The sequence below is a fragment of the Carcharhinus amblyrhynchos genome, unplaced genomic scaffold (genome assembly GCF_965287045.1).
Source record: "Carcharhinus amblyrhynchos unplaced genomic scaffold, sCarAmb.v2.hapA scaffold_608, whole genome shotgun sequence".
NCBI classification, from domain to species: Eukaryota; Metazoa; Chordata; class Chondrichthyes; order Carcharhiniformes; family Carcharhinidae; genus Carcharhinus; species Carcharhinus amblyrhynchos.
Window position 1 is genome coordinate 63,399 of NW_027650348.1, and position 17,344 is coordinate 80,742.

Below are 17,344 nucleotides of genomic sequence, written 5' to 3' on the forward strand. Positions count from 1 at the left end.
CCCCTCACTGCCCCCAACTCCCCCCCTCACTGCCCTCAACTCCCCCCCCTCACTGCCCTCAACTCCCCCCTCACTGCCCCCAACTCCCCCCTCACTGCCCCCAACTCCCCCCTCACTGCCCTCAACTCCCCCTCACTGCCCCCATCTCCCCCCCTCACTGCCCTCAACTCCCCCCTCACTGCCCCCAACTCCCCCCCAACAACCCCCAACTCCCCCCTCACTGCCCCCATCTCCCCCCCTCACTGCCCCCAACTCCCCCTCACTGCCCCCAACTCCCCCCTCACTGCCCCCATCTCCCCCCTCACTGCCCCCAACTCCCCCCTCACTGCCCTCAACTCCCCCCTCACTGCCCCCAACTGCGCCCTCACTGCCCTCAACTCCCCCCCTCACTGCCCTCAACTCCCCCCCTCACTGCCCCCAACTCCCCCCTCACTGCCCCCAACTCCCCCCCTCACTGCCCTCAACTCCCCCCTCACTGCCCCCAACTCCCCCCCTCACTGCCCTCAACTCCCCCCCCTCACTGCCCCCAACTCCCCCCCTCACTGCCCCCAACTCCCCCCTCACTGCCCCCAACTCCCCCCTCACTGCCCCCAACTCCCCCCCTCACTGCCCCCAACTCCCCCCCTCACTGCCCCCAACTCCCCCCCTCACTGCCCCCAACTCCCCCCTCACTGCCCCCAACTCCCCCCCTCACTGCCCTCAACTCCCCCCCTCACTGCCCCCAACTTCCCCCCTCACTGCCCCCAACTTCCCCCCTCACTGCCCCCAACTCCCCCCTCACTGCCCCCAACTCCCCCCCTCACTGCCCTCAACTCCCCCCCTCACTGCCCCCAACTCCCCCCTCACTGCCCCCACTCCTCATGGGGATTTAGCCCTCGCTGGGTTTGTGTTTGTAAGCTTGGGGTGTTTAGAGGTTGGTTTTAATCACCTCTCTCTCTCTGTTCCCTGCAGCTTGACTGAGAGACTGAGCACGAGATGAGAGTGCCTGCCTGTGGGATGTTGCTGTTCGCCGCCCTGGGTTGTGTGCGAGCATTTCACTGGCCCCTGGGCCATGGTCTGGGACCCCTCAATGTGGCCATTCTCTTCAGTGGCTCCAGCTACCAGCCTGAGACAGTGCGCTTTGGTCCTGACACCTACGAGGACTTCCCCCTGGAGGTGAACCCCGTGGCAGTATTCCTGAATGACACAAATCCCCGCTCCCTCATCGCCAGGATCTGCCAGGCACTCTCCGGTCTCCGCGTCCACGGTGTGGTCTTTGAGGATGACTCCCGATCCCGGTCAGTGGCTCACATCCTGGACTTTGTCTCGGCACAGACAGGAGTCCCAATCGTGGGAATCAACGGAGGAGCATCACTGGTGTTAACACCAAAAGTAAGAGAGTGTGTGTGTGAGAGAGTGTGTGTGTGTGAGAGAGAGTGTGTGTGTGAGAGAGTGTGTGAGAGAGTGAGTGTGAGAGAGTGTGTGTGTGAGAGTGTGTGTGTGTGAAAGTGTGTGTGTGAGAGAGTGTGTGTGTGTGAGAGAGTGTGTGAGAGAGTGTGCGTGAGAGTGTGTGTGTGTGAGTGTGTGTGTGTGAGAGTGTGTGTGTGTGAGAGCGTGTGTGTGAGAGAGAGTGTGTGAGAGAGAGTGTGTGAGAGAGAGAGTGTGTGAGAGAGTGTGTGTGTGAGAGAGTGTGTGTGTGAGAGAGTGTGTGAAAGAGAGTGTGTGAGAGTGTGTGTCAGAGAGTGTGTGTGAGAGAGAGTGTGTGTGAGAGTGTCTGTGAGAGAGTGTGTGAGAGAGAATGTGTGTGAGAGTGTGTGTGTGAGAGATTGTGTGTGAGAGCGTGTGTGTGAGAGAGTGTGTGTGTGAGAGAGTGTGTGTGAGAGAGAGTGTGTGAGAGTGTGTGTGTGTGAGAGTGTGTGTGTGAGAGAGAGAGAGTGTGTGAGAGAGAGAGTGTGTGTGACAGTGTGTGTGAGAGATTGTGTGTGAGAGAGTGTGTGAGAGTGTGTGTGAGAGTGTGTGTGTGTGAGAGATTGTGTGTGAGAGTGTGAGAGAGTGTGTGAGAGAGTGTGTGTGAGAGAAATGTGTGTGAGAGAGAGTGTGTGAGAGTGTGTGTGTGAGAGATTGTGTGTGTGTGTGTGTGAGAGAGTGTGTGAGAGTGTGTGAGAGAGTGTGTGTGAGAGAGTGTGTGTGTGAGAGAGAGTGTGAGAGAGTGTGTGTGAGAGAATGTGTGTGAGAGAGTGTGAGAGAGAGTGTGTGTGAGAGAGAGTGAGAGAGAGAGAGAGTGTATGTGTGAGAGTGTGTGTGAGAGAGAGAGTGTGTGTGAAAGAGAGAGTGTGCGTGAGAGAGTGTGTGAGAGAGAGTGTGTGAGAGAGTGTGTGTGAGAGAGAGTGTGAGAGAGAGTGAGAGAGAGTGTGAGGAGTGTGTGTGAGTGAGTGTGTGTGAGAGTGTGTGTGTGAGAGAGTGTGTGTGAGAGAGAGTGTGAGAGAGAGAGAGAGTGTGAGAGAGAGAGAGAGTGTGAGAGAGAGAGTGTGTGTGAGAGAGAGTGTGTGTGAGAAAGAGAGAGGTGTGTGAGAGAGAGAGAGAGTGTGTGTGTGTGTGAGTGAGAATTCATGTAAGTATGTGTGCGGGGCTGTGTGAGAGTGTGTGCCTATGTACAACTGTGCATGTTTGTGTGTGCGCGCACGTGCAAGGATGTGTGTGACAGTATGTATACGTGTATGATTGAGTACGTGTGTAACACTGTCTGCGTCCCACTCTGTGTCTCTCTCTATCTGTCTCTCCGTCTCTCTGTTTCTCTCTATCTGTGTCTCACTCTCCCTTCTCCCTGTTCTCTCTCACTCTCTCTGTCTCTCTCCCCTGTTCCCTATTATCTATGGTTCTCTTATCTGTCTCTATCTCTCTCTCTCTCCTCCTGTCCTCTCTCTGTCTCTTTCTCTCTCTCTGTCTCTCTATCTCTGTCTTCCATCTGTCTCTCTCTCTCTCTCTTTCCCTATCATTCTATCTCTCTTTCTCTGTCCCTCCATCTGTCTGTCTCTCTCTCTCCATCTCTCTCCCTCCATCGTCCTGTTCTCTCTCTGTCATTCTCTTTCTGTCCCTCTCTCTGTGTCTGTCTGTCTCTCTCTCTGTCTGTCTGTCTCTCCCTGTCTCTCCCCTGTTCTCTCTCTGTCTCTCTCTCTCTCTCCCTCTGTCGCTGTGTCTCTCTCTCTCTGTCTCTCTCGTGTCTCTCTCTGTCGCTGTCTCTCTCTCTCCCGTCTCTCCCTCTCTCTGTCACCACATGGGGCAGTAATCCCCTCACTCAGCCAGTTCTCTCTCAATGGTTTAATTACTGATCAGTGTGGTTTGCAGACTGAAGTCATTAATCAACCTGATTGTACAGGGATCTCAGTGTGAAATCTGGAACTGCCAAACACAATCTGCAGTGACACTCAAAAGCTCAAATCCATAATCTCCCACTGTCTAATTAATTCCTTCCTTTATCATCCACCCTCACAAACTTCACAAATCATGGGGTTAGATACAGAGTAAAGCTCCCTCTACACTATCCCCCATCAAACACTCCCAGGACAGGGATAGCACGGGGTTAGATGCAGAGTAAAGCTTCCGCTACACTGTCCCCCATCAAACACTCCCAGGACAGATACAGCACGGGCTTAGATACAGAGTAAAGCTCCCTCTACACTGTCCCCCATCAAACACTCCCAGGACAGGTACAGCACAGGGTTAGATACAGAGTAAAGCTCCCTCTACACTGTCCCCCATCAAACACTCCCAGGACAGGTACAGCGCGGGGTTAGATACAGAGTAAAGCTCCCTCTACACTGTCCCCCCATCATTATTCTGATTCTCCTATTCTAATCCCTCCCTCCCTATCTCTGTAACCTCCTAAGACCTTCCAAGATCGCTGCATTCCTCCGAATCTGGGATCTTGAACATCCCCCGATTCCCATCGCTCCGCAATTAGCTGCCCTTTCTTCTGTAGACTTGGGGGCCCTAAGCTCTGGAATTCCCTCCCGAAACCTCTCTCTGTCTGTCTGTCTCTTTCTCTGATTCTCCCGCTCTGAGTCTCCCATTTTGACTCTCATTCTGTCTCTCCCTCTCTTGTCTATCTGACTGTTTCACACACTCCCTCTGTCTCTCTCCCTCTCTGTCTCTTTATCTCTATCTCAGTTTAACATTCTCTCTGTCTCTGTCTCTCTCTGTTTCACTCTCTCTCTCCGTCTCTGTCTCTCTCTGTTTCACTCTCTCTCTCCGTCTCTCTCCCTCTCTGTTTCAGTCTCTCTCTCTTTCTCTGTTGCTCCCTCTCCGTCTCTCTTTCTCATTCTCTCCCTCTCTATTTCCTCCCTTGTCTTTCTCTCTGTCTCTATCTACTCTATTTCACACACTCTCTCTCTCTGCCTTTCTCTTTCTGTTTCATTCTCTTTCTCTCTCTCTATTCCTCTCTGTGTCTGGCCTCTCTCTTACTCTCTCAATCTCAAGCTGTTTCACTTTCTCTGTCTCTCTGCCTCCTTCACTGTCTCTCTGTTTCACTCTGTCTCTCTGTCCATCTCACTGTTTCACTCTCTATCTCACTTTGTTTCACACTTTCTCTCTCTCTCTGTCTGTCTCTCTCTCCCTCTTTCTATATCTCTCTCTGTGTCTCTGTTTCTGTCTCTCTCTCTCTCTCTTTCTATCTCTCTGTGTCTGTCTCTCTTTCTATCTCTGTGTCTGTCTCTCTCACTTTCTATCTCTCTGTGTCTTTGTCTCTCTCTCTCTTTCACTCTCTCTCTCTATCTCTGTTTGAGTCTCTCTCTTTCTCTGTTGCTCCCTCTCCATCTCTCTCTTTCTGTCTATCTCATTTTCTCCCTCTCTATTCCCTCTCTCTGCCTTTCTCTCTCTCCGTCTTGATCTCACTCTATTTCACACACTCTCTCTCTGCCTCTCTCTTTGTTTCATTCTCTTTCTCTCTCTATGCCTCTTTGTGTCTGTCCTCTTACTCTCTCAATCTCAAGCTGTTTCACTCTCTCTCTGCCTCCCTCACTGTCTCTCTGTTTCACTCTCTATCTCACTGTTTCACACTCTCTCCCTCTCTCTCTCTGTTTCACTCTCTATCTCACGCTGTTTCACACTTTCTCTCTCTCTCTCTGTGTCTGTCTGTCTCTCCCTCTTTCTATCTCTCTCTCTTTCTATCTGTGTCTGTCTCTCTCGCTTTCTATCTCTCTCTGTGTCTCTGTCTCTCTCTCTGTTTCACTCTCTCTCTTTCTATCTCTCTCTGTGTCTTTGTCTCTCTCTTTTTATCTCTCTCCCTCACTGTCTCTCTCTCTGTTTCACACTCTCTCTCTCTTTCCCTCTTTCTCTCACTGTTTCACTCTCTCTCTGTTTCACACACTCTCTCTCTCCCTCTTTCTCTCACTCTCTCACTCTGTTTCACTCTCTCTCTCTGTTTCACACTCTCTCTCTGTCTCTCTGTTTCTCCGTCTCTCACTCACAGTTTCTCTCACTGTTTCACTCTCTCTCTGTCTCACTCTCTCACTCTGTTTCACTCTCACTCTCTCACTGTTTCACTCTCTCTCTCTCACTCTGTTTCACTCTCTCTCTCTCACTCTGTTTCACTCTCTCTCTCTCTCACTCTGTTTCACTCTCTCTCTCTCTCACTCTGTTTCACTCTCTCTCTCACTCTGTTTCACTCTCTCTCTCTCACTCTGTTTCACTCTCTCTCTCTCTCACTCTGTTTCACTCTCTCTCACTCTGTTTCACTCTCTCTCTCTCGCTCTGTTTCACTCTCTCTCTCTCTCTCACTCTGTTTCACTCTCTCTCTCACTGTTTCACTCTCTCTCTCACTGTTTCACTCTCTCTCTCACTCTGTTTCACTCTCTCTCTCTCACTCTGTTTCACTCTCTCTCTCTCACTGTTTCACTCTCTCTCTCTCTCACTCTGTTTCACTCTCTCTCTCTCACTGTTTCACTCTCTCTCTCTCACTCTGTTTCACTCTCTCTCTCTCACTGTTTCACTCTCTCTCACACTGTTTCACTCTCTCTCTGTCTCTCACTCTGTCTCACTCACTCACTCTCTCTCTCTCTCTCTCTGTCTTGCCGTTAGGAGTCTGGTTCCACCTTCCTGCAGTTTGGCCTATCTGCAGAGCAGCAGTTACGGGTTATGTTTAAGGTTCTGGAGGAGTATGACTGGACACAGTTTGGGGTGGTGACCACCTACCACCCGGGATACCGAGACTTTGTCACGCAGGTGGAGGTGCTGACAGACAGCAGCTACGTGGGCTGGGCGGTCCGCAGTGTCCAACACATCAACCCATCTGACCTGGCACTGCCCACCAGGCTGCGGGGTAACCAGGCGCCGCTGAGAGAGGCTGGGGCCCAGGTCCGACTGCTTTACTGCTCCGAGGAAGAGGCTCCCGCGGTATTCCGGGCGGCCCGCGAGGCAGGCCTGACCGGGCCTGGACACGTCTGGTTCCTGGTGGGTTCTGGCCTGGCCTCAGGGCCTGGTGGAGTCTCACCAATCCAGCCGCCCTCACCGGATCTCCCACTGGGCTCCTTCGCTGTGGTCTGGGCAGGCTGGAGGAACCACCTCAACCAACGGGTCCGTGACGGAGTGGGCATCATCGCCAGGGGCGCCCAGGCTCTGCGACGTCTCGGAGGACTCGGCCCTGAGCTGGGAGGAGGCGAGTGCATGAGCCAGAAGACCCGGAAAGACAGGAGCAGCCTGCACAAGTGAGACACACGGCAGAAATCTGATTTATTATTGTCATGTGTATTAATGACAGTGAAAAGTATTGTTTCTTGCGCGCTATACAGACAAAGCATACCATTCATAGAGAAGGAAAGGGGAGAGTGCAGAATGTAGTGTTACAGTCACAGCGAGGGTGTAGAGAAAGATCAACTTAATGTGAGGTAGGTCCATTCAAAACTCTGACAGCAGCAGGGAAGAAGCTGTTCTTGAGTCGGTCGGTACGGGACCTCAAACTTTTGTATCTTTTTCCCGATGGAAGAAAGTGGAAGAGAGAATGTCCGGGGTGTGTGGGGTTCTTAATAATGCTGGCTGCTTTTCCCAAGGCAGCGGGAAGTGTAGACAGAGTCATAAGAAAACATAAGAAATAGGAGCAGGAGTAGGCCATCTAGCCCTTCGAGCCTGCCCCGCCATTCAATAAGATCATGGCTGATCTGTCGTGGCTCAGTTCCACTTTCTCGCCCTCTCCCCATAACCCTTAATCCCCTCTCTTATCAAAAACCCATCAACCCGCGTCTTAAAAATATTGAGCGAGGCAGCCTCCACCACTTCAACGGGCAGAGAATTCCAGAGATTCACCACCCTTTGAGTGAAGAAGTTCCTCCTCAACTTCGTTCTAAACCATCCCCCCCTTTATCTTGAGGCTGTGCCCCCTAGTCCTACTATCCTTTCTGAGCGGGAAGAGTCTCTCCACCTCTATCCTATCCATCCCATTCATCATCTTATACGTCTCAATGAGATCTCCCCTCATTCTTCTAAACTCTAACGAGTACAAGCCTAGTTTATTCAGCCTCTCCTCAGAGCTCAACCCCCTCAACTCCAGCATCAGCCTAGTAAACCTCCTCTGCACTCCCTCCAAGGCCAAAATATCCTTGCGTAAGTACGGCGACCAAAACTGCACACAGTACTCCAGCTGCGGCCTCACCAATGCCCTATACAGCCGCAGCAAGACCTCCCTACTTTTATATTCAATCCCCCTCGCTATGAAGGCCAGCATCCCATTCGCCTTCCTGACCACCTGCTGCACCTGCAAGCTGGGTTTTTGCGACTCATGCACAAGGACCCCGAGGTCCCTCTGCACCGTCGCCTGCTGCAGTTTTTCGCCACGTAAGTAATAACCCTTCCTACCATTATTCCTACCAAAGTGGACCACCTCGCACTTGCCAACATTAAATTCCATTTGCCATTTCCTGGCCCATTCGCCCAGCCTATCTAGATCCTTCTGCAGACTCTCCACACCCTCCGCACAATTTGCCGTTCCACCAATCTTGGTGTCATCAGCAAATTTTGACACCCTACACTCGGTTCCCTCCTCCAGATCATCTATATAAATGGTAAATAGCTGAGGCCCCAGCACCGACCCCTGGGGCACTCCACTAGTCACCATCCGCCAATCCGAATAGAACATAGAACATAGAACATTACAACGCAGAACAGGCCCTTCGGCCCACGATGTTGCGCCAACCAGTTACAAAACAATGACCCACTAACCTAAACCAATCCCTTCTCGTCCATAAACCTATCCACGGAATAGCACCCATTGACCCCCAATCTCTGCCTCCTATTTGACAACCAATCCTCTATCCACGCTAACACCCTACCCCCAACTCCATGCCCCCTGACCTTCTGCAATAACCTCTTGTGAGGTACCTTGTCAAACGCCTTCTGAAAATCAAGAAAGACCACATCCACCAGCTCTCCTCTATCCACCGCCCTAGACACATCCTCATAGAACTCCAGTAAATTTGTCAGACACGACTTCCCTTTAACGAAACCATGCTGCGTCTGCTCTAGCAAGTACTTTCTCTCAAGATGCCTCGCTATTTCCTCCTTGATGATGGATTCTAACATTTTACCTACAACCGACGTTAAACTAACCGGCCTATAATTCCCTGCCTTTTGCCTGGCACCCTTCTTAAACAACGGCGTAACATTAGCCGTTTTCCAATCTTCCGGCACTTCCCCAGAATCCAGCGACATCTGGAAAATAACCACCAAGGCATCCACTATCACCTCCGCCATTTCTTTCAGAACCCTCGGATGCATTCCATCCGGTCCTGGCGACTTGTCCACAATCAGCCCCCTCCAGTCTGTCGAGCACTGCCTCTCTAGTAACAGTAATGTCATTAAGACCCTCCAGTCCTACCACCTTTCCATCTCTAACACCTGGAAAATTATTCACGTCCTCCTCCGTGAAGACAGAAACAAAAAAGTTATTCAGGACCTCAGCCATATCCCCATCCCCTACCACTAAGTCCCCCTTCTCATCCTCTAAGGGACCAACGTTCACCCTAGCCAGCCTCTTCCTTTTTATATATTTATAAAAACTCTTGCTATCCTTTTTTATATTAAGCGCTAGCCCAGCTTCATAGTTTCTCCTACCCTTCTTTATCAACTTCTTTGTCAATCTTTGTTGACATTTAAGAACATAAGAAATAGGAGCAGGAGTAGGCCATCCAGCCCCTCGAGCCTGCCCCGCCATTCAATAAGATCATGGCTGATCTGTCGCTGCTCAGTTCCACTTTCCCGCTTTCTCCCCATAACCCTTAATCCCCTCTCTTATCAAAAACCCATCAACCCGTGTCTTAAAAATATTTAGCGAGGCAGCCTCCACCACTTCAACGGGCAGAGAATTCCAGAGATTCACCACCCTTTGAGTGAAGAAGTTCCTCCTCAACTCCGTTCTAAACCGCCCCCCTTTTATCTTGAGGCTGTGCCCCCTAGTCCTACTGTCTTTTTTGAGACCTCTCCCAATCCTCTTCTCGCCCACTACTCTTAGCTACTCTAAACACCTCCGCTTTTAATTTAACACTTTCCTTCACCTCCTTCGTTATCCACGGCTTATTACCTCTCCTCCTACCGTCCTTTTTGACCATCGGAATAAATTTCTGCTGAGCACCAAGAAAGATCTCCTTAAAGATCCTCCACTGCTCCTCAGCAGACCTACCTTCCAACGCGCTCCCCCAGTCCACATTCGCCAATTCTTCTCTCATCCTACCGTACTCCCCTCTGTTCAAACAAAGGACACGCGTCCGGGAACCCACTTTCTCCTCCTCCATCTGCACCAGAAACTCCACCATACAATGATCACTCTCCCCAAGAGGATCCTTCACCGCAAGTTCCCTAATTCTACCCGCCTCATTACATAACACCAGATCCAAGATAGCTCGCTCCCTCATCGGCTCCAACACACACTGTTCCAGGAAACTATCCCGGCAGCATTCCAAGACAGCACGGGGTTAGATACGGAGTAAAGCTCCCTCTACACTGTCCCCGTCAAACACTCCCAGGACAGGTACAGCACAGGGTTAGATACAGAGTAAAGCTCCCTCTACACTGTCCCCCATCAAACACTCCCAGGACAGGTACAGCACGGGGTTAGATACAGAGTAAAGCTCCCTCTACACTGTCCCCATCAAACACTCCCAGGACAGGTACAGCACGGGGTTAGATTCAGAGTAAAGCTCCCTCTACACTGTCCCCCCCATCAAACACTCCCAGGACAGGGACAGCACGGGGTTAGATACAGAGTAAAGCTCCCTCTACACTGTCCCCCATCAAACACTCCCAGGACAGATACAGCACGGGGTTAGATACAGAGTAAAGCTCCCTCTACACTGTCCCCCCATCAAACACTCCCAGGACAGGTACAGCATGGGGTTAGATACAGAGTAAAGCTCCCTCTACACTGTCCCCATCAAACACTCCCAGGACAGGTACAGCATGGGGTTAGATATAGAGTGATGCTGGAAGTCCTGTCACATTCTAGATGTGGTGGAGGACAAGCCTGGAATCTTGTGTTGATGGTGAGTGTGGTGCAGGTTGGGGGTTGAAGTTGTGAGCGATGGGTGAGAGGTGGCAGATATGGCTTCTGTCTATATTTCTGTCACTCGCTGTGAGTATGGTTTGGGTCCCTGTTCATGGGAATTCACATCTCCTTCAGTTTGAGAAGAGCAGCCCGTGGAGAAGGTGCTTGTTGTGAACCTTGAGGAATTTGTATCGTTAAGACTCCTGTTGTCGACCTTCAATCTAGTTTCACCCAAAGGCAGGAACTGCAATCTGTCTGGAACACATCATCTCCGCAACGCAGTTCACTGCAAGGTGTAACTTCCCAATTCATCACACACTGGGAGGAGAGACTGAGAGTGATGGAGCGACAGGGAGAGAGCAGCAGAGAGAGAGAGACAGAGAGAGAGGCAGAGAGAGAGGGAGAGAGAGACAGAGAGGGAAAAACAGACAGAGAGAGACAGAGAAAGAGACAGGGAGAGAGAGAGAGAGACAGAGACAGAGACAGGGAGAGACAGACAGACAGAGAGAGATGGAGACAGAGAGAGAGGGAGACAGACAGAGAGGGAGACAGAGAGACAGACAGACAGAGACAGACAGAGAGACAGAGAGACAGAGACAGACAGAGAGAGAGAGAGAGAGAGACAGAGAGAGAGAGAGACAGAGAGAGAGAGAGAGAGCCAGACAGAGAGAGACACAGAGAGAGACAGAGAAAGAGACAGATAGAGACAGAGAGAGAAGGGGCAGGGAGAGAGACAGACAGACAGAGAGACAGAGACAGACAGAGAGACAGACAGACAGACAGACAGAGAGAGAGCCAGACAGAGAGAGACACAGAGAGAGAGGCAGATAGAGACAGAGAGACAAGGGGCAGGGACAGACACAGAGAGACAGGGAGAGATAGAGAGAGACAGAGAGACAGAGGTGCAGAGAGAGACACAGCGAGAGACAGAAAGACAGGGAGAGCCAGAGAGAGAGACAGAGAAAGACAGACAAAGAGAGGGACAGAGATCAAGACAGACAGACAGAGAAAGAGAAAGAGACAGGGACAGAGAGAAAGAGAGAGAGCCAGAGAGAAAGAGAGAGAGAGAGAGAGAGCCAGAGAGAGCCAGAGAGAGCCAGAGAGAGAGAGAGAGAGAGAGACAGAGACAGAGAGAGAGAAGCAGAGAGAGATAGAGAAAGACACAGGGAGAGAGACAGATAGAGAAAGAGACAGAGGGAGAGATAAAGAGAGAGAAAGAGATAGAGAGAGACAGCGAGAGACACAGAAAGAGAGAGACAGACAGACAGAGAGAGCGAGAGAGAGAGAAAGATAGAGGGACAAAGATGGAGAGATAGAGTTAGAGAGACAGAGACAGAGAGTGAGATAGACAGGGAGAGAAAGAGAGAGAGACTGAAACAGAAAGAGAGAGACAGAGTGAGAAACAGAGAGAGGGCAGGAGTATTTAGTTGAACGCAGGCAGTTCAAGCTCTGCATCTGAGCTGTGTGGCCACTGTGGAGAATATGTGAAGCGACATTGATGAGTGCGAACGTTATACCTGTGGGAGATTCACTTGGGCTGTGGATCTGAATTTCAAACACATCAGGATCCTGGTAATTAAAGCCGGTAGAAGCAGAGCTCCCATATCATCAGCACTCAGCACACATTCAGTACACTGTCCCTGTCACACTGAACAGCACACAGATTCCAACATCCTCAAGGTCAGCACTTACACTCAGAGAAAGAAACCTTTACTCTGTATCTAACCCCGTGCTGTACCTGTCCTGGGAGTGTTTGATGGGGGGACAGTGTAGAGGGAGCTTTACTCTGTATCTAACCCCGTGCTGTACCTGTCCTGGGAGTGTTTGGTGGGGGGACAGTGTAGAGGGAGCTTTACTCTGTATCTAACCCCGTGCTGTACCTGTCCTGGGAGTGTTTGATGGGGGGACAGTGTAGAGGGAGCTTCACTCTGTATCTAACCCCGTGCTGTCCCTGTCCCAGGAGTGTTTGATAGGGACCTACACTGGGAGTGTGTAGTGCAGAGCGTACACAGTGTAGAGGCATGACTTATCCATCTTTGGGCTGGCAATGTGCGCAGTAAACAATATCTGATTGAGCAGTGGAGGTTGACAGTGGGAGAATCTGGATGGGTATTTTGCACCTCATTCACAACTCAGTGATCATTGATCAGTAATCTGAACAAACCTTCATTTGCAAGCAAATGGAATCTCTCTGAGAGTGAACAGTGGGGAACATTGCTTCCTGTAGCATCTGGCAGTTAACACTTCAACGATTTTTCACTGCTCCCTCGCACAAACCTGCAATGGTATTAAAGAAAGATGCCATCACATTTATGAATACCTCCTTCCGCTCCTACTCCCCACTGTGCCAGTACTGAGGGAGTGCTGCACTGTCGGGGGTAGATGTATACACTCTAGGATTTGAGCTCCATAATCCAGGCCGACACTTCCCCCGGTGCCAGTACTGAGGGAGTGCTGCACTGTCGGGGGTAGATGGTGAATTTGGTGGGTTTTGGTGAGCTGCGTTGGGGGCGCAAGATGGGGGGCAGGTTCATTGATTTCAAGGCATTTTGTAATGAACCTGACCTGTCCTGTACCCGTCCTGCTCAGGCTGATTCAGTGCAAACTAACACTGGTGCAACACTAATGCTAGTCATTAAGCATTGCCAATAAGAGACAATCGACCCACAGCTCTTTGACATTCTATGATATTATTATCACTACATCTCCCACTCTCAACATCCTTGGGATTATCATTGGCCACAAACTGATCCGGTCCCAGCCAGATAAACGCAGTGGCTACCAGAGTAGGTTAGAGGCTAGGAATCCTGCCAAGACTAATTCACCTCCTGACTCTAGAACTAAGGGGCTTGGCCTCACAATAAGGGAGAGCAGATTTAGGACTGAGTTGAGGTGGAACTTCTTCACACAAAGGGTTGTGAATCTGTTGAATTCCCTGCCCAGTAAGCAGTTGAGGCTCCATCATTGAATGTTTTTAAGGCAAGGATAGATAGATTTTTGAACAATAAAGGAATTAAGGATTATGGTGACCAGGGTTGTGTGTGGGGGTGGGGGGGGGGGGGGGCGGTGCGGATATGGTGTAAATGGAGCTAAGTCCACGAAAAGATCAACCACCATCTTATTGAATGGTGGGGCAGACTCAGGAGGCCAGATGGTCCACTCCAGCTCCTAGTTCTTGTGACTCCCCAAAGCCTGTCCACCATCTACAAGGACACAAGTCAGGTGTGTGATGGAATACTCTCCATTTGCCCCTGGATGAGTGCAGCTCCAACATTCGAGAAGCTCAACACCATCCAGGACAAAGAAGCCCCACTTGATTGACACCACATCCACAAACACTCACTCCCTCCATCACCAACGCTCAGTAGCAGCCATGTGTACTGTCTACACTGCACAGACTCACCAAAGATCCTTAGACAGTACCTTCCAAACCCATGACCACTTTCAGCTAGAAAGACAAGGGCAGCAGATACACGGGAACACCACCACCCTCCAAGCCACTCACCATCCTGACTTGGGAAATATATTGCCGCTCCTTCGCAGTCTCTGGGTCAAAATCCTGGAATTCCCTCCCTAATGGTGTTGTAGGACAAACCACATGTCGACTGCAGCGATTCAAGAAACTCACCACCACCTTCTCACGGGTAACTAGGGATGGGCAATAGATGCTGGCCAGCAGTGGCACCTGTAAATCAATAATAAAAAAATTATGACCTCTCAATCACCCCTCGTGCTTTGAAGAAATGTGTGGTGAGAATGGAAGCTACCCTCCATCGAGCTGGCACAGAATGTCTCGACAGATTTCAATCTCATTTCTCACAGTCTAGCTGTTAAATACTGAATGACTCAGAATATAGAGGCTCTGGTCAAGAAGAAGAAAGAGGCACATGACATGCACAGGCAGCTGGGATCAACTGAATCCCTTGAAGAGTGTAGAGGATGTCGGAGTAGAGTTAAGAGAGAAATCAGGAGGGCAAAAAGGGGACATGAGATTGTTTTGGCAGATAAGGCAAAGGAGAATCCAAAGAGTTTCTACAAATACATAAAGGGCAAAAGAGTAACAAGGGAGAGAGTCGGGCCTCTTAAGGATTAACAAGGTCATCTGTGTGTGGATCCACAAGAGATGGGTGAGTCCTAAATAAATATTTCTCACCAGTATTTACTGTTAAGAAAAGCATGGATGTTAGGGAACTTGGGGAAATAAACAGTGATGTCTTGAGGAGTGTACGTATTACAGAGAAGGAGGTGCTGGAAGTCTTAAAGTGCATCAAGGTAGATAAATCCCCGGGACCTGATGAAGTGTATCCCAGGACATTGTGGGAGGCTAGGGAGGAAATTGCGGGTCCCCTAGCAGAGATACTTGAATCATCGATAGTCACGGGTGAGGTGCCTGAAGATTGGAGGGAGGAAAATGTTGTGTCTTTGTTTAAAAAGGCTGCAGGGAAAAGCCTGGGAACTACAGGCCAGTGAGCCTCACATCTGTGGTGGGTAAATTGTTAGAAGGTATTTTGAGAGACAGGATCTACAGGCATTTAGAGACACAAGGACTGATTAGGGACAGTCAGCATGGCTTTGTGAGTGGAAAATCATATCTCACAAATTTGATTGAGGTTTTGAAGGGGTAACCAAGAAGGTAGATGAGGGCAGTGCAGTTAATGTTGTCTACATGGACTTTAGCAAGGCCTTTGACAAGGTACCGCATGGTAGGTTGTTGCATAAGGTTAAATCTCACAGGATCCAGGGTGAGGTATCTAAATGGATACAAAATTGGCTTCTTGACAGTAATCAGTAATCTCTAAACTGTCTGTGCTTTATATGCTCTGTCTGAGGCCAGAACTCTCCATTCACCTGACGAAGGGACTAACCCCGAAAGCTTGTGAGTCTATTATCAAATAAATCGGCTGGACTAAAACCTGGTGTTGTCAGACTTTTTACTGTGTTCTTGACAGAAGCCAGAGGGTGGTTGTAGAGAGTTGTTTTTCAAACTGGAGGCCTGTGACCAGCGGTGTGCCTCAGGGATCAGTGCTGGGCCCACTGTTATTTGTCATTTATATTAATGATTTGGATGAGAATATAGGAAGCATGGTAAGTTTGCAGATGACACCAAGATTGGTGGCATAGTGGACAGTGAAGAAAGTTATCTCCAATTGCAACGGGATCTTGATCAACTGGGCCAGTGGGCTGACGAATGGCAGATGGAGTTTAATTTAGATAAATGCGAGATGATGCATTTTGGTAGATTGAACCAGGGCAGGACTTACTCAGTTAACGGTAGAGCGTTAGACAGAGTTACAGAACAAAGAGATCTAGGGGTACAGGTTCAAAGCTCCTTGAAAGCGAGTCACAGGTGGACAGAGTGGTGAAGGAGGCATTCAGCATGCTTGGTTTCATTGGTCAGAACATTGAATACGGGAGTTGGGACGTCTTGTTGAAGTTGTACAAGACATTGGTAAGGCCACACTTGAAATACTGTGTACAGTTCTGGTCACCCTATTATAGAAAGGATATTATTAAACTAGAAAGAGTGCAGAAAAGATTTACTAGGATGCTACCGGGACTTGATGGATTGAGTTATTCGGGGAGGCTGGATAGACTGGGACGTTTTTCCTCTGGAGTGTAGGAGGCTGAGGGGTGATCTTATAGAGGTCTGTAAAATAATGAGGGGCACAGATCAGCTAGATAGTCAATATCTTTTCCCAAAGGTAGGAGAGTCTAAAACTAGAGGGTATAGGTTTAAGGTGAGAGGGGAGAGATACAAAAGGGTCCAGAGGGGCAATTCTTTCACACAGAGGGTGGTGAGTGTCTGGAACAAGCTGCCAGAGGCAGTAGTAAAGGAGGGTACAATTTTGTCTTTTAAAAATGACAGCTACATGGGTACGATGGGTACAGAGGGATATGACTAAATGCGGGCAATTGGGATTAGTTTAGGGGTTTAAAAAAAGGGCGGCATGGACAAGTTGGGCTGAAGGGCCTGTTTCCATGCTGTAAACCTCTGTGACTCTATGGAACACAGATTAATTGAGATTAATTAAGAAGGCCAATCATGGTATAGAGTATAAGAGCAAGGAGGTAACGTTGGAGCTGTACAGAGCGTTGGTTAGGCCACAGCTGGAATACTGTGTGCAGTTCCACTCACCTCACTATAGGAAGGAGGTGATTGTAGTAGAGGGGGTACAGAGGAGATTCACCAGGATGGAGCCTGGGATGGAGGATCTGAGCTGTAAGGAGAGAGGCTGGGATTGTTTTCTCTGGGACAGAGAGTGGGGAGAGAGGCTGGGATTGTTTTCTCTGGGACAGAGAGTGGGGAGAGAGGCTGGGATTGTTTTCTCTGGCACAGAGAGTGGGGAGAGAGGCTGGGATTGTTTTCTCTGGGACAGAGAGTGGGGAGAGAGGCTGGGATTGTTTTCTCTGGGACAGAGGGGGGGAGAGAGGCTGGGATTGTTTTCTCTGGGACAGAGGGGGGGAGAGAGGCTGGGATTGTTTTCTCTGGGACAGAGAGTGGGGAGAGAGGCTGGGATTGTTTTCTCTGGGACAGAGAGTGGGGAGAGAGGCTGGGATTGTTTTCTCTGGGACAGAGAGTGGGGAGAGAGGCTGGGATTGTTTTCTCCGGGGCAGAGAGAGGGGAGAGAGGCTGGGATTGTTTTCTCTGGGACAGAGAGTGGGGAGAGAGGCTGGGATTGTTTTCTCTGGGACAGAGAGAGGGGGGAGAGAGGCTGGGATTGTTTTCTCTGGGACAGAGAGAGGGGAGAGAGGCTGGGATTGTTTTCTCTGGGACAGAGAGGGCTGGAGGGGGGAGAGAGGCTGGGATTGTTTTCTCTGGGACAGAGAGTGGGGAGAGAG

General features: G+C 50.1%; 1 protein-coding gene across 1 annotated transcript in view; it reads left to right on the forward strand.

Annotated features, from left to right (window-relative positions):
- Positions 1 to 904: 904 nt before the first annotated feature.
- The window catches only part of LOC145339684 (glutamate receptor ionotropic, NMDA 2D-like), a gene marked incomplete at its 3' end in the record, with an annotated part of 36,634 nt that continues 20,194 nt past the window's right edge, over positions 905 to 17,344 (forward strand). The window contains exons 1-2 of the mRNA XM_080184197.1: positions 905 to 1,371; positions 6,055 to 6,680. Coding sequence (XP_080040323.1) covers positions 976 to 1,371; positions 6,055 to 6,680 — 1,022 coding nt within the window. The remainder of the gene's footprint in view (positions 1,372 to 6,054; positions 6,681 to 17,344) is intronic.